Source organism: Tachyglossus aculeatus, chromosome 22 (genome assembly GCF_015852505.1).
Source record: "Tachyglossus aculeatus isolate mTacAcu1 chromosome 22, mTacAcu1.pri, whole genome shotgun sequence".
In the NCBI taxonomy this organism is placed as follows: Eukaryota; Metazoa; Chordata; class Mammalia; order Monotremata; family Tachyglossidae; genus Tachyglossus; species Tachyglossus aculeatus.
Genome location: NC_052087.1, coordinates 36,731,643 through 36,748,017, shown reverse-complemented (window position 1 = coordinate 36,748,017; position 16,375 = coordinate 36,731,643). Strand labels below are relative to the sequence as shown.

The 16,375-nt window shown below is 47.3% G+C and overlaps 1 protein-coding gene and 1 non-coding gene across 2 annotated transcripts in view; one reads left to right on the top strand and one right to left on the bottom strand.

The window, feature by feature from the left end:
* Positions 1-828: 828 nt before the first annotated feature.
* Positions 829-16,375, bottom strand: part of BEST1 (bestrophin 1) — a 43,585-nt gene continuing 28,038 nt past the window's right edge. The window contains exons 6-10 of the mRNA XM_038765341.1: positions 16,106-16,258; positions 13,133-13,213; positions 5,280-5,431; positions 1,811-2,020; positions 829-1,729 (exon numbers count right to left, since the gene is read on the bottom strand). Coding sequence (XP_038621269.1) covers positions 829-1,729; positions 1,811-2,020; positions 5,280-5,431; positions 13,133-13,213; positions 16,106-16,258 — 1,497 coding nt within the window. The remainder of the gene's footprint in view (positions 1,730-1,810; positions 2,021-5,279; positions 5,432-13,132; positions 13,214-16,105; positions 16,259-16,375) is intronic.
* LOC119944354 lies at positions 11,120-11,257 on the top strand. The gene has a single exon (XR_005455842.1). It is a non-coding gene; the product is annotated as a small nucleolar RNA SNORA7 (small nucleolar RNA).

Genomic DNA, 16,375 nt, shown 5'->3' with positions numbered 1-16,375 from the left:
CTTTTTATTGTTTTCTGGAACCCTTGAAGGACTGTTGAGTAAAGGAAGTGCCTGGTCTCTGGTGGTGAAAGCAACCATGTGGTGGTTAATTCTACCAGTGGCACGCAGATAATAATGATGGTATTTAAGTGCTTACTATGTGCAGAGCACTGTTCTAAGCACTGGGGAGGCTACAAGGTGATGAGGTTGTCCCACAGGGGGCTCACAGTTTTTTTTAATCCCCATTTTACAGATGAGGTAACAGGCACAGAGAAGTTGTGACTTGCCCAAAGTGACACAGCTGACAGTTGGTGTAGCAGGGATTTGAACCCATGACCTCTGACTCCAAAGCTCTTTCTGCTGAGCCATGCTGCTGCTTATGCAGATGAATCTGCAGGAGAGGGTAGGTGTTTCAGCCTCATGCTGGCATGCTCTGGTGCTCTTCATTAGGAAGCATGAATCCCCTGGAGAAGGAAATCTTAATTCTGCCCAAGATAAGAACAGTATACTGGGATTTTAATAATAATTTGGGTTTACTGTGTCAAACACTGTACTAGGCACTGGGGTGGATATAATCAGGTCCCACAGGGGACTCACATTCTAAAGAGGAGGGAGAATAAGGATTGAATCCTCACTTTTTCAGATAAGGGAGCTGAGGCACAGAGAAATGAAGCGATTTGTCCAAGGTCACCCAGCAGGTAAGGAGTGGAGCTGGGATTAGAGCCGAGGTCCTTGTGATTCCCAGGCTCTATCCACTAGGCCACACTGCTTGATGTCAGGCTCCTAACAAATGCAGGCAAGCCGAAAAGTGAGTATCCGAGTAAAGACGTAATGACTTGGGAGTCAAGCTCACATGTCTGTCTGATCATCATCGGGGAGGCACTCCCCAGCTTCCAGGATCGCTTCCATGAGCCTTCCCACCTCTCCCTCTGCCAGGGAGATGCCAGAGTCGTTGGGGGAGGGGTTCTCCGCAATCCTGGGCTCCCTGGTGCGATGGGCACCGAATCCATTTCCCGAGTTGGTGGAAGATCCTGAAAAGTCTCTAGAAGCGTGGCAGAGGATGCCGGAAGCCTCTCCTGAGCCTGTGCCGAAGGGAGCAGACGGGTTCCTGAGCCTAGCCTGCTCCGGCAGTGTTGACGCCGGAGGGGTGAGGGTCGGGAAGCTGGGATGGTCGTCTGACCCCGTGGAGGTGGCCGGGGGGTTGACAGAGACGGTGTTGGGGCCGTCTTGGGGTGCATTCTCCAGAGCCAGCTGGGGCTGACGGTGACCTTTTGAACTCTTAGACGTCCCAAAGCCAGTCTGCTTCTCCAAATCGGGAGAATCCTGCCAGAACGGATGCGTGGGACTTTCCAAAGTTGCGGACTCGACTTCCGAGCCCCCGTGGGGGCTGAGCCCTCCGGCCCGCTTGGTCGGGTGGTTCCCGTCCGTGGTTCCCACCGAGGCGCCCGAGGCTTCGATCCTCTCCGTGGGCCAGACAAAACTGTCTCTCGCACCAGAGGCCACGGAGCTCTGACTCCTGTCCACGTCGCTGGCCCGGGAGGGAGACGGATTGGCACAGTTGTCCCGTGGCGAAGCGGAGGAGGTGGCGATGCAGGAGAGGGCGGGAGGCTTCTTGCGGCCTGGGCGTCTGGGCGGGAGGACCATGGGGAAGGAGCTGATGGGGGTCTGCGGGGCGCTGTAGAAGCCGGGCCTGTCGCAGAAGGGAGTCGACGTGAAGGCGTCAAATTCCCGCAGGAGCGTGCAGTCTTCGCTGTCCCACTGCTCCCGGGAGCTGGAATCCGGCTCTAAGGAGTCTCCCTTGGGCCAACGGGCGCCGCCGGCGCTCCTTGGCTTGCCCGCGTCCCGGTAGGGGCAGTGGGGGATCGGGGAGATCTCGTTTCTTTTGCTCAGCAGCTTCGCCCGCGAAGAGGACCGAGAGAAACCGGGGGACCGTGCCCCTAAGAGGCGGCCGAAGTGGCTCGTGAAAGGGGTCGAGTGGTTGACTTTCTCGTTCTCTTTGATTTGCTCCAGGGGCTGGAACTCCATGTCTTCTTTCTGCATGCTGGGGAGGGGGGGAGCGAGAATTAGCAACGGCCAGTGGACTCGGTGGAAGTCTGTGCCCCGGTAGTGGACAGTCACCGTCTTGAAAAATCCAGGGCGGGGACCAAGTCCTTGGGACAAAGCTCTGGTGACAGAAGCGACTGGCCCGGGACTCGCTCAAAACAAGGACGGGGTGGGCTCTTGCCTCCTTCCAGAGCTGCCCAGGCTCTTTGACAGGGATTGGGACTGGAGTGGATTGCGACCCACTTTTTCCTCTGCAGGAAAAGACCCTAATGGGCAGGCACCCCAAGTCTGGGAGGAGGGCCAACTCCCCAGTCCCACGGGCTTCTTAGCTCCAGGATGTCACATAATAATAATAATAATAATAATGATAATGGTATTAAGCGCTTACTATGTGCAAAGCACCGTTCTAAGCGCTGGGGGATACAAGGTGATCGGGTTGTCCCACGTGGGGGCTCACGGTCTTCATCCCCATTTTCCAGATGAGGGAACTGAGGCCCGGAGAAGTGAAGTGACTTGCCCAAAGTCACAAAGCTGACAAGCGGCGGAGCCGGGATTTGACCCATAACCTCTGACTCCCAAGCCCGGGCTCTTTCCAATGACCCAGCTGCTTCACATCATCATCAATCGTATTTATTGAGCGCTTACTGTGTGCAGAGCACTGTGTCAACCCAGCTCTTAGGAAACCTGACCGTGGAAGTTCCCAGTGGCTGAGGGGTAATTAAAATAATAATAATAATGATGATGGCATTTATTAAGTGCTTACTATGTGCAAAGCACTGTTTTAAGCGTTGGGGAGGTTACAAGGTGATCAGGTTGTCCCATGGGGGGCTCACAGTCTTAATCCCCATTTTACAGATGAGGTAACTGAGGCACAGAGAAGTTAAGTGACTGGCCCAAAGTCACACAGCTGACAATTGGTGGAGAGGGGATTTGAACCCATGACCTCTGACTCCAAAGCCCGGGCTCTTTTCCACTGAGCCACACTGCTTCTAATCATCATAATAATTATTATGGTACTTGTTAAGCACTTACTATGTGCCAAGTACTGTTCTAAGCGCTGGGGTAGATACAAGTTAACCAGGTTGGACACAGTCCCTGTCCCACACGGGGCTCACGCTTTTCTCCCCCTTCTAGACTGTGAGCCCACTGTTGGGTAGGGACCGTCTCTATATGTTGCCAACTTGGACTTCCCAAGCGCTTAGTACAGTGCTGTGCACACAGTAAGCGCTCAATAAATACGATTGATTGATTATCCTCATTTTAAAGCTGACATAACTGTGGTCCAGAGAAGGTAAGTGACTTGCCCAAGATCACACAGCAGACAAGTGGGGGAAGCAGCGTGGCTCAGTGGAAAGAGCGAGGGCTTGGGAGTCAGAGGTCATGGGTTCGAATGCCGGCTCCACCACTTGTCAGCTGTGTGACCTTGGGCAAGCCGCTTCACTTCTCTGGGCCTCAGTTACCTCATCTGTAAAATGGGGATTAAGACCGTGAGCCCCAAGTGGGACAACCCGATCACCTTGTAACCCCCCCAGCGCTTAGAACAGTGGTTTGCACATAGTAAGCGCTTAACAAATACCACCATTATTATTATTAAGTGGCAGAACCGGAATTGGAACCCAGGTCCTCCTAGGCTCATGCTCTATTCATTCATTCATTCATTCAGTGGTATTTATTGAGCGCTTACTGTGTGCAGAGCACTGTACTAAGCGCTTGGGAAGTCCAAGTTGGCAACACATAGAGACGGTCCCTACCCAACAGCGGGCTCACAGTCTAGAAGGGGGAGGCAGAGAACAAAACCAAACATATTAACAAAATAAAATAGAATAGATATGTACAAGTAAAATAAGTAAATAGAGTAATAAATATGTACAAACATATATACATATATACATATATACAGGTTAATCAATCAAACATATTTATTGAGCGCTTACTGTGTGCAGAGCACTGGACTAAGCGCTTGGGAAGTACGAGTCGGCAGCATCTAGAGCCGGTCCCTACCCAACAGTGGGCTCACAGTCTAGAAGGGGGAGGCAGAGAACAAAACCAAACATATTAACAAAATAAAATAAATAGAATAGATATGTACAAGTAAAATAAGTAAATAAATAGAGTAATAAATATGTACAAACATATATACATATATACAGGTTAATCAATCAATCATATTTATTGAGCGCTTACTGTGTGCAGAGCACTGTACTAAGCGCTTGGGAAGGACAAGTTGGCAACGTAGAGGGACGGTCCCTACCCAACAGTGGGCTCACAGTCTAGAAGGGGGAGGCAGAGAACAAAACCAAACATATTAACAAAATAAAATAGAATAGATATGTACAAGTAAAAAAAGTAAATAAATAGAGTAATAAATATATACATATATACAGGTTAATCAATCAATCAATCATATTTATTGAGCGCTTACTATGTGCAGAGCACTGGACTAAGCGCTTGGGAAGGACAAGTTGGCAACGTAGAGGGACGGTCCCTACCCAACAGTGGGCTCACAGTCTAGAAGGGGGAGGCAGAGAACAAAACCAAACATATTAACAAAATAAAATAGAATAGATATGTACAAGTAAAATAAGTAAATAAATAGAGTAATAAATATATACATATATACAGGTTAATCAATCAATCAATCATATTTATTGAGCGCTTACTATGTGCAGAGCACTGGACTAAGCGCTTGGGAAGGACAAGTTGGCAACATCTAGAGACGGTCCCTACCCAACAGTGGGCTCACAGTCGAGAAGGGGGAGGCAGAGAACAAAACCAAGCATATTAGCAAAATAAAATAGAATAGATATGTACAAGTAAAATAAGTAGAGTAATAAATATATACATATATACAGGTTAATCAATCAATCATGTTTATTGAGCGCTTACTGTGTGCAGAGCACTGGACTAAGCGCTTGGGAAGGACAAGTTGGCAACGTAGAGGGACGGTCCCTACCCAACAGTGGGCTCACAGTCGAGAAGGGGGAGGCAGAGAACAAAACCAAACATATTAGCAAAATAAAATAAATAGAATAAATATGTACAAGTAAAATAGAGTAATAAATACGTACGTACATATATACAGGTTCCACTGAGCCACACCGCTTCTCATCATCCTCCTCATCATCAGTCGTATTTATTGAGCGCTTACTGTGTGCAGAGCACTGGACTAAGCGCTTGGGAAGGACAAATTGGCAACATCTAGAGACGGTCCCGGAGACCCTCCCCCGGCCTCTCTGGGGGCACTCAGCCTAGCCCACCTGATGTCGAACGTGGAGCCGAGGAAAGAGGCGCGCTTGGACTCGGCGGTGGCCGCGGTGTAGGGCGGCCGGGGGTCCGTCTGGTGCCAATAAATGTCCTTTTCCAGGGCAGGCAGGTCTTGGTGCATCTCGTCCACAGCCAGGAGGGACACCTGCCCGGGACAGAGAGGTCAGTGGGGCCCCAGATCAATCCATTTTTTGATTGGGATAACTGTTTGAGAGAGTCCAAACAGAGGGAACAGACTCCCTCCCTTATTTATTTATAAGGGATTAAAATAAGATTAAATAATTATCTTTATTTATTTATTTATGATGGCATTTATTAAGCGCTTACTCTGTGCAAAGCACTGTTTTAAGCACTGGGGAGGTTACAAGGTGATCAGGTTGTCCCACGGGGGGCTCCCAGTCTTCATCCTCATTTTCCAGGTGAGGTCACTGAGGCCCAGAGAAGTGAAGTGACTTGCCCAAAGTCACCCAGCTGACAGTGGGTGGAGCCGGGATTTGAACCCGTGACCTCTGACTCCAAAGCCCGGGCTCTTTCCACTGAGCCACGGGGGTAGAGACTGGGCCTGGCTGTCAGAGGTCCTGGGTTCTAATCCCGGCTCTGTCACCTGTCTGCTGTATTCATTCATTCGATCGCATTTGCTCTGCACACAGTAAGCGCTCAATAAATACGATTGATTGATTGATTTTATCTTACTTGTACATATCCTATTTATTTTATTTTGTTAGCGTGTTTGGTTCTGTTCTCTGTCTCTCCCCCTTCTAGACTGTGAGCCCACTGTTGGGTAGGGACTGTCTCTCTATGTTGCCAACTTGTACTTCCTAAGTGCTTAGTACAGTGCTCTGCATACAGTAAGCGCTTAATAAATACGATTGATTGATTGATTGAGCACTTACTGTGTGCACCGCACTGAACTAAGCGCTTGGGAAGTACAAGTTGGCAACTGGGTGAGTCACTTCACTTCGCTGGGCCTCTGATACCTCATCAACCTCCACTCAAATCCCCCTACCACCAGGCTGACCTTGGGGAACCTTCAAATAATAACAATAACAATAACTGTGGTATTTGTTAAGCACTTACTACGTGCCAGGCACTGTTCTAAGTGCTGAGGGGAAATACAAGCAAATCGGGTTGAACGCAGTGTCTGTCCCACACTGGGCCCATTTTCTAGACTGTGAGCCCGCTGTTGGGTAGGGACCGTCTCTATATGTTGCCAACTTGTACTTCCCAGGCGCTTAGTACAGTGCTCTGCACACAGTAAGCGCTCAATAAATACGATTGAATGAATTTTACAGATGAGGTAACAGGCACAGAGAAGTGAAGTGACTTGCCCGCCTGTCTACATGTTTTGTTTTCTCGTCCGTCTCCCCCTTCTAGACTGTGAGCCTGTTGTTGCGTAGGGGCCGTCTCTATATGTTGCCAACTTGGGCTTCCCAAACGTTTAGTACAGTGCTCTGCACACAGAAAGCGCTCAATAAATACGATTGAATGAATGAATGAATGGAAGGTCACACAGCAGACAAGTGGCGAAGCCGAGATTTGGACCCAAGACCTTCTGACTCCACTAGGCCATCCTCCCTTGTCCTTCCCTCCAGAGAATTATAATGATGGCATTTATTAAGCGCTTACTATGTGCAAACCACTGTTCTAAGCACTGGGGATGTTACAAGGTGATCAGGTTGTCCCGGGGGGGCTCGCAGTTTTAATCCCCATTTTACAGATGAGGTAACTGAGGCACAGAGAAGTTGTGACTTGCCCAGTCACACAGCTGACAAGTGGCAGAACTGGGATTTGAACCCATGACCTTTGACTCCAAAGCCCAGGCTCTTTCCACCGAGCCCCGCTGCTTCTCTAATCAAGGCCTGAGTGCTTAGTACAGTGTTCTGCACACAGTAGGTGCTAAATAATGATTGATTGATGGATTGATTGACAGCCCAAAGCGAATTGTCCAGATGTCAGATAAATGGAATGCCCAGTTTCAGGAACCGAGGCCTCTGGATAATCCAGGAAGAGATTTCAAAGTCCAAAAACAAATGGGGATTGAGAGAATAATAATAATAATAATGATAATGGCATTTATTAAGCGCTTACTATGTGCAAAGCACTGTTCGAAGTGCTGGGAAAAGCCAAACCGGATCTGTTTGATTATTTGAACTTCATCGTCCCCGTTAGTTTGGACATCCCCCCCACCAGCGCCGTGGCCGTTTCGCCCGCTCTGTGCCTCAGTTCCCTCATCTGTAAAATGGGGATTGAGCCTGTGAGCCCCACGTGGGACAACCTGATCACCTTGTATCCCCCTCCAGCGCTTAGAACAGTGCTTGGCACATAGTAAGCGCTTAACAAACGCCATTAAAAAAAAAAATCCCTGTGGGCATCTGGTTCCTCAGTAGGTTCAGCTCTTTGCTCTTGTGGAGGTTCCCCAGTTCCCGTTTTCGAAACCGCGTGCTTATCCCCACCCGACCCTCTTCCCGTAATTATCCTTCTTTTAATTCCCAAGAGCTGAACCACCTTGGCACAGCCAAAGACGGCAGGAAGTGGGAAAAGAGGGAGAGGATTAGCCCTTCTGTTAGGGAAGTTACAGGAGCTTGTGGGAGGGGAGGAAGGAGACACAGATACATTCAATAGTATTTTTTGTGCGCTTACTGTAGGCAGAGCACTGTACTAAGCGCTGAGTACAACACAACAATAAACAGACACATTCCCTGCCCACAACAAGCTTACAGTCTAGAGGGGGGAAGACAGACATCAATACAAATAATAATAATAACGATGGTATTAAGTAGGGACTGTATATGTTGCCAACTTGTACTTCCCAAGCGCTTAGTACAGTGCTCTGCACACAGTAAGCGCTCAATAAATACGATTGATTGATTGATTAAGCGCCTACAATGAGCCAAGCCCTGTTCTAAGCACTGGGATATTCATTCGTTCATTCAGTCGTCTTTATTGAGCGCTTACTGCGTGCAGAGCACTGGACTAAGCGCTTGGGAAGGACAAGTTGGCAACGTAGAGGGACGGTCCCTACCCAACAGTGGGCTCACAGTCTAGAAGGGGCAGACAGAGAACAAAACAAAACATATTAACAAAATAAAATAGAATAAATATGTACAAATTAAATAAATAGAGTAATAAATATGTTCTTTTGTTAATGATGTGCATCTAGCTTTAATTCTATTCGTTCTGACGACTTTGACTCCTGTCTCCATGTTTTGTTTTGTCGCCTGTCTCCCCCTTCTAGACTGTGAGCCCGTTGTTGGGTAGGGACCGTCTCTAGATGTTGCCGACTTGTACTTCCCCAGCACTTAGTCCAGTGCTCTGCACACAGTAAGCGCTCAATAAATACGATTGAATGAATGAATGCTTTGCACATAGTAAGCGCTTAATAAATGCCATTATTATTATTATTATAAGTGAGAAGGTTAGGATTAGAAGTGAGGTTAGTGTTAGAAACCAGCGGACCCGCCCTCCTCACCCCTCAACTACCTGCACACTACCACCCGTTTAGAGGAGTGTGAGGAAGAGGGTTTATGGCATGGACATCGGTAGGGCTGGGCATGGCCTTGCCTCCAGGAGTTTATTTTGGCCAAACCCATGTCTCCTCATTCCCTTCCTTCCTCCCTCCTTCTTCCTCCCTCCTAATTGACGTCATCCCCCGGGCCTGGAATGGCCTCCCTCTGCCCCTCCGCCAAGCTAGCTCTCTTCCTCCCTTCAAGGCCCTGCTGAGAGCTCACCTCCTCCAGGAGGCCTTCCCAGACTGAGCCCCTTCCCTCCTCTCCCCCTCGTCCCCCTCTCCATCCCCCCATCTTACCTCCTTCCCTTCCCCACAGCACCTGTATATATGTATATATGTTTGTACATATTTATTACTCTATTTATTTATTTATTTTACTTGTACATTTCTATCCTATTTATTTTATTTTGTTGGTATGTTTGGTTCTGTTCTCTGTCTCCCCCTTTTAGACTGTGAGCCCACTGTTGGGTAGGGACTGTCTCTATGTGTTGCCAATTTGTACTTCCCAAGCGCTTAGTACAGTGCTCTGCACATAGTAAGCGCTCAATAAATACGATTGATTGATTGATTGATTGATTGTAAATGCGCCCTGGATGTAAATCCCTTAGCAGCAGAGGGGGCCAGGCAGATGGGCCTCGTTTCATTCATTCAATCGTATTTATTGAGTGCTTACTATGTGCAGAGCACTGTACTAAGCACTTGGGAAGTACAAGTCGGCAACCTATAGAGACGGTCCCTACCCAACACAGGGCTCCCAGTCTAGAAGGGGGAGACAGACAACAAAACAAAACATGGAGACAGGTGTCAAAATCGTCAGAACAAATAGAATTATAGCTAGATGCATATCATTAACAAAATAAATGGGATGGTGAATGTGTACAGGTAAAATAAATAGAGTAAGAAATCTAAAGGAAAAAGGAAAAAAGGGGAAAAGTCCATCTCCCCTTTAAGACTGTAAGATTGTTGTGGGCAGGGAACATGTCTGTTTATTGTTCTGTTGTACTCTTCCAGGCACATAGTACAGGACTTTGCACATGGTGCTCAGTAAATATGATTCAGTGAATGAATTACAAGGTCAGGCAGAGTCCAACACTTCCTCTGCTAGGTTGTGCGTCCTCAAGTGCCTAATCAATCAATCAATCAATCAATCGTATTTATTGAGCGCTTACTGTGTGCAGAGCACTGTACTGTCATCAATCGTATTGAGCGCTTACTGTGTGCAGAGCACTGTACTAAGCGCTTGGGAAGTACAAGTTGGCAACATATAGAGACGGTCCCTACCCAACAATTGGGCTCACAGTCTAGAAGGGGGAGACAGAGAACAAAACCAAACATATTAGCAAAATAAAATAAATAGAATAGATATGTACAAGTAAAATAAATAAATAAATAGAGTAATAAATATGTACAAACATATATACATATATACAGGTGCTGTGGGAAAGGGAAGGAGGTAAGACGGGGGGATGGAGAGGGGGACGAGGGGGAGAGGAAGGAAGGGGCTCAGTGTGGGAAGGCCTCCTGGAGGAGGTGAGCTCTCAGCAGGGCCTTGAAGGGAGGAAGTAGAGCTAGCTTGGCGAATGGGCAGAGGGAGGGCATTCCGGGCCCGGGGGATGACGTGGACCGGGGGTCGATGGCGGGACAGGCGAGAACGAGGTACGGTGAGGAGATTAGCGGCGGAGGAGCGGAGGGTGCGGGCTGGGCTGGAGAAGGACAGAAGGGAGGGGAGGTAGGAGGGGGCGAGGGGATGGACAGCCTTGAAGCCGAGAGTGAGGAGTTTTTGCTTGATCTGTAGGTTGCCTGGTAGCCACTGGAGATTTTTGAGGAGGGGAGTAACATGCCCAGAGCGTTTCTGGACAAAGACAATCCGGGCAGCGGCGTGAAGTATGGATTGAAGTGGGGAGAGACACAAGGATGGGAGATCGGAGAGGAGGCTGATACAGTAGTCCAGACGGGATAGGATGAGAGCTTGAACGAGCAGGGTAGCGGTTTGGATGGAGAGGAAAGGGCAGATCTTGGCAATGTTGTGGAGCTGAGACCGGCAGGTTTTGGTGACGGCTTGGATGTGAGGGGTGAATGAGAGAGCGGAGTCGACAGCAGGCTCCATAAATTTGTTGTCTGTCTCCCCCTTCTAGACTGTGAGCCCGTTGTTGGGTAGGGACTGTTTCTATATATTGCCAACTTGTACCTCCCAAGCACTTAGTACAGTGTCCTACACACAGTAAGTGTTCAATAAGTACAATTAAATGAATGACTGACTGAATAAGTGCTGCAAATGTTCATCTAAACCAAGGCCTCCCCTTTGTCCTCCTCCACCAAACCTTTTCCCTCTCAGGGTCACACCTGGAAAGTTTCCAGTCCTCTACCAGTCTTGACTATGGGAGGGAGAGTCAGGCAGAGGCCTAGCCACTCCATTCCTAGCTTGGGCGGTGGCTAGCGAGTGGAAGGCAATCCGCTACAAGTCAAAACTCACCCACGCCGGGCAGCAGCGACACGGGAGGGAGTCGAGGGCGGAAACTCAAGTTTCCCGTGTGAAAGGAAGGAATGGCAAACCACTTCTGGATTTTTACCAAGGAAACTCTATGGATCCACTACCAGAACAATGCAGATGGAAGTGGGGCGTTCTGGGAGAGACGTGTCCATGGCGTCGCTATGGGTGGAAGACGACTCGACGGGATAAGACAAGAACGAACCCTTCCTGACGCAGGAAAAAGCAGCCAAACTGAACCCAGTTTCACTTCCCCAAGTATCTTGCCCCCAGCCAAACCAACAGCACAGATTTCAGGGAGCAGTCAGTCAGTCGCTCCCCTTCCTCCTTCCTCTCCCCCTCATCCCCCTCTCCATCTCCCCGGCCTTACCTCCTTCCCTTCCCCACAGCACCTGTATATATGTCTATATGTTGGTATGGATTTATTATTCTATTTATTTATTGATTTTACTTGTACACATTTATTCTATTTATTTTATTCTGTTAATATGTTTTGTTTTGTTGTCTGTCTCCCCCTTCTATTACTCTATTTATTTATTATTACTCTATTTATTTATTACTCTATTTATTACTCTATATATTTATTACTCTATTTATTACTCTATTTTACTTGTACATACCTATTCTATTTATTTTATTTTGTTAATATGTTTTGTTTTGTTCTCTGTCTCCCCCTTCTAGCCTGTGAGCCCACTGTTGGGTAGGGACCGTCTCTACATGTTGCCAACTTGTACTTCCCAAGCACTTAGTACAGTGCTCTGCACACAGTAAGCGCTCAATAAATACAATTGATTGATTGATTGATTGATTCTACACTGTGAGCCCACTGTTGGGTAGGGACCGTCTCTATATGTTGCCAACTTGGACTTCCCAAGCGCTTAGTCCAGTGCTCTGCACACAGTAAGCACTCAATAAATACAATTGAATGAATGAATGAATTTACTGAGCACTTACTCCATACTGAGCACTTGGGAGAGTGCAGTGCAACAATATAACAGATACATTCCCTATCTACAATGAGCTCACAGCCTAAAGAGGGGGAGACAGACATTAATTATAAATAAATAAATGACAGATGCGTACATAAGTGCTGTTGGGCTGGGAGGGGGCGTGAATAAAGGGAGCAAGTCAGGACAACTCTGAAGGAGCGTGGCTCAGTGGAAAGAGCACGGGCTTTGGAGTTAGAGGTCATGGGTTCAAATCCCTGCTCCGCTCTCAGCTGTGTGACTTTGGGCAAGTCACTTAGCTTCTCTGTGCCTCAGTTCCCTCATCTGTAAAATGGGGATGAAGACTGTGAGCCCTATGTGGGACAACCTGATCACCTTGTATCCTCCCCAGCGCTTAGAACAGTGCTTTGCGCATAGTAAGTGCTTAATAAATGTTATTATTATTATCATTATTATTAAGGAAGTTGAAGAAAAGGAAAAGAGGGAAGGCCTCTTGGAGGAGCAGCATGGTGGCTTGAGGCAATTTGGGGAGGGGAAGGAGAGGGGAAGGCCAATCTGGAAGGGAAGAGGTTTGCGTGACTGGTCCGTTGCTTCTCATTCTCAGAGAAGCAGCATGGCTAAGTGCAAAGAGCCCGGGCTTGGGAGTCAGAGGTCATGGGTTCAAATCCCGACCCATGTAAGTAACTTAGCTTCTCTGGGCCTCAGTTACCTCATCCGGAAAATGGGGATTAAGACTGTGAGCCCCACATGGGACCACCTGATCACCTTGTATCCTCCCCAGCGCTTAGAACAGTGCTTTGAACATAGTTAGTGCTTAACAAATGCCATTATTATTAGTACTATTATTATTATTGCCCCCACCTCCTGCCCCTGCTCCCCACAGCCCTGCCCTCACCCCAATACCTGCAGGTTCCTGTCAATGAGCCAGTTGGTCTCAAAGTCGTCGTCGTCCTCTCCGAAGGGGTTGATGAGCTGCTCTGCCACCTGGTAGGGGGGTGGGGGGTAGATGGGCCTTGGGCGCACTTCAACCTCCCCTTCCTTCTCCATCCTTGAGCCATCTGCCCACCCAGGCCATGCCAGCACAGAGTCTGAACATATGCCCTAGTGGCAGGGCATTCATTCATTCATTCATTCATTCATTCATTCATTCAATTCAATTGTATTTATTGAGCGCTTACTGTGTGCAGAGCACTGTATTAAGCACTTGGGAAGTCCAAGTCGGCAACATATAGAGACGGTCCCTACCCAACAATGGGCTCACAGTCTAGAAGGGGGGAGGCAGACAACAAAACAAAATGTATTAACAAAATAAATAGAATAGTAAATATGTACAAGTAAAATAGAGTAATAAATCTGTACAAACATATATACAGCTATATATGTATATATGTTTCTACGTATTTATTACTCTATTTTACTTGTACATATCTATTCTATTTATTTTATTTTGTTAATATGTTTGGTTTTGTTCTCTTCTCCCCCTTCTAGACTGTGAGCCCACTGTTGGGTAGGGACCGTCTCTAGATGGTGCCAACTTGGACTTTCTAAGCACTTAGTACAGTGCTCTGCACACAGTAAGTGCTCAATAAATACAATTGATTGATTGATTGATTGATACAGGTGCTGTGGGGAGGGGAAGGAGGTAAGGCGGGGGAGATGGAGAGGGAGAGGAGGGGGAAAGAAGCAGGGTGGGGCAAAGAAGCACCGTGATCTAGTGGAAAGGACGCCAGGCTGGGAGTGAGGAGAACTGGGTTCTCATCCCATCTCGCTCACTTGTCTGCTGGCTGAGTTTGGGCGAGTCTTCTAACTTTTCTGGGCCAGTTTCCTCATCTGTAAAATGGGGGTTCGGCACCTATTCTCTCTCCCCCTTAGACGGTGGGATAGAGACTGTCCAATCTGATAGTGATTCATCTACTCCAGCACTTAGCACAGTGTTTGGCACATAGTAAGTGCTTATCAAATATTGTTATTATTATTCATTAAAGACGACATTTGTTCATTCATTCATTCAATCGTATTTATTGAGCGCTTACTGTGTGCAGAGCACTGGACTAAGCGCTTGGGAAGCACAAGTTGGCAGCATATAGAAACGGTCCCTACCCAACAGTGGGCTCACAGTCTAGAAGAGGGAGACAGAGAACAAAACAAAACATATTACCAAAATAAAATAAATAGAATAAATATGTACAAATAAAATAGAGTAATAAATACATACAAACATATATACATGTATACAGGTGCTGTGGGGAGGGGAAGGAGGTAAGGCGGGGGGATAGAGGGGGGAGGAGGGGGAGAGGAAGGAGGGGGCTCAGTCTGGGAAGGCCTCTAATTGCTGCTCTTGTTAAGCGCTTACTATGTGCAAAGCACTGTTCTAAGCGCTGGTGAGGTTACAAGGTGATCAGGTTGTCCCACGGGAGGCTCACAGTCTTAATCCCCATTTCACGGATGAGGTAACTGAGGCCCAGAGAAGTGAAGTGACTTGCCCAAAGTCACACTGCTGACAGTTGGCGGAGCCGGGATTTGAACCCATGACCTCTGACTCCAAAGCCTGTGCTCTTTCCACTGAGCCATGCTGCTTCTCTTGCCTATGAACGCCTTACCATGGCAGAATTTCTCTCTCCTCCTTAGACTGTGGGATACAGACTGTGTCCAATCTGATATCAATTCATCAACTCCAGCACTTAGCACAGTGTTTGACACATAGTGCTTATCAAATATTGTTATTATTGTAATTACTACTCTTGTCTATGAATCAACGCCTTATCGTAGCAGAATTTCTCTCTCCTCCTTAGGCTGTGGGATAGAGACTGTGTCCAATCTGATATTAATTCATCAACTCCAGCACTTAGCACAGTGTTTGACACATAGTCAGTGCTTATCAAATATTGTTATTATTGTAAGTACTACTCTTGTCTATGAATCAACGCCTTGCCATGGCAGAATTTCTCTCTCCTCCTTAGACTGTGGGATAGACTGTGTCCAACCTGATATCAATTCATCAACTCCAGCACTTAGCACAGTGTTTGACACATAGTGCTTATCAAATATTGTTATTATTGTAATTACTACTCTTGCCTATGAATCAACGCCTTACCGTAGCAGAATTTCTCTCTCCTCCTTAGGCTGTGGGATAGAGACTGTGTCCAATCTGATATTAATTCATCAACTCCAGCACTTAGCACAGTGTTTGACACATAGTGCTTATCAAATATCGTTATTATTGTAATTACTACTCTTGTCTATGAATCAACGCCTTACCGTGGCAGAATTTCTCTCTCCTCCTTAGACTGTGAGCCCCGCCAGGGATATTAATAATAATAATGATGGCATTTATTAAGCACTTACTATGTGCAAAGCACTGTTCTAAGCGCTGGGGAGGTTACAAGGTGATCAGGTTGTCCCACGGGGGGCTCACAGTCTTCATCCCCATTTTCCAGATGAGCTAACTGAGGCACAGAGAAGTGACTTGCCCAAAGTCCCACAGCTGACAATTGGCGGAGCTGGGATTTGAACCCATGACCTCTGACTCCAAAGCCCAGGCTCTTTCCACTGAGCCACGCTGCTCCTCGAGACTGTGTCCAATAATAATAATAATAATAATTATGGCATTTATTAAGCACTTACTATGTGCAAAGCACTGATAGTAATTCATCTACTCCAGCACTTAGCGCGGTGTTTGGCACATAGCAAGTGTTTATCAAATATTGTTATTATTATTATTATTACTACCTGGGCTAAAGGAAATGGCAAGCTCAGACCCCCTCCCCACTTAACATCTATTTTATTTATTTATTTGATTTATTTATTCAGTGCTCTGCACACAGTAAGCGCTCAATAAATACGACTGATTGATTGATTGATTGATTAACATCTCACCTTCAACCAGCCTGCGTAGAAGAAGAACTGGAGGAGAGTGAAGACGGGCACAAAGAAGTCCAGCTCGTGACCAGGGTACGCCTTGGCCGGATCCAGAAACTGCCGCCCAATCAGGCAGGCCAGGAAGAAACTGTAGACGGCCACAGTGACCACCTAGTGGGTAGAGATGTGGGCTCTTATCCCACCCCTGCGGGCCGCAGGAGAAGGCCCTGTTTGAAGATGGTCTCTTACTTTCATTCATTCATTCATTCAATCGTATTTATTGAGCAC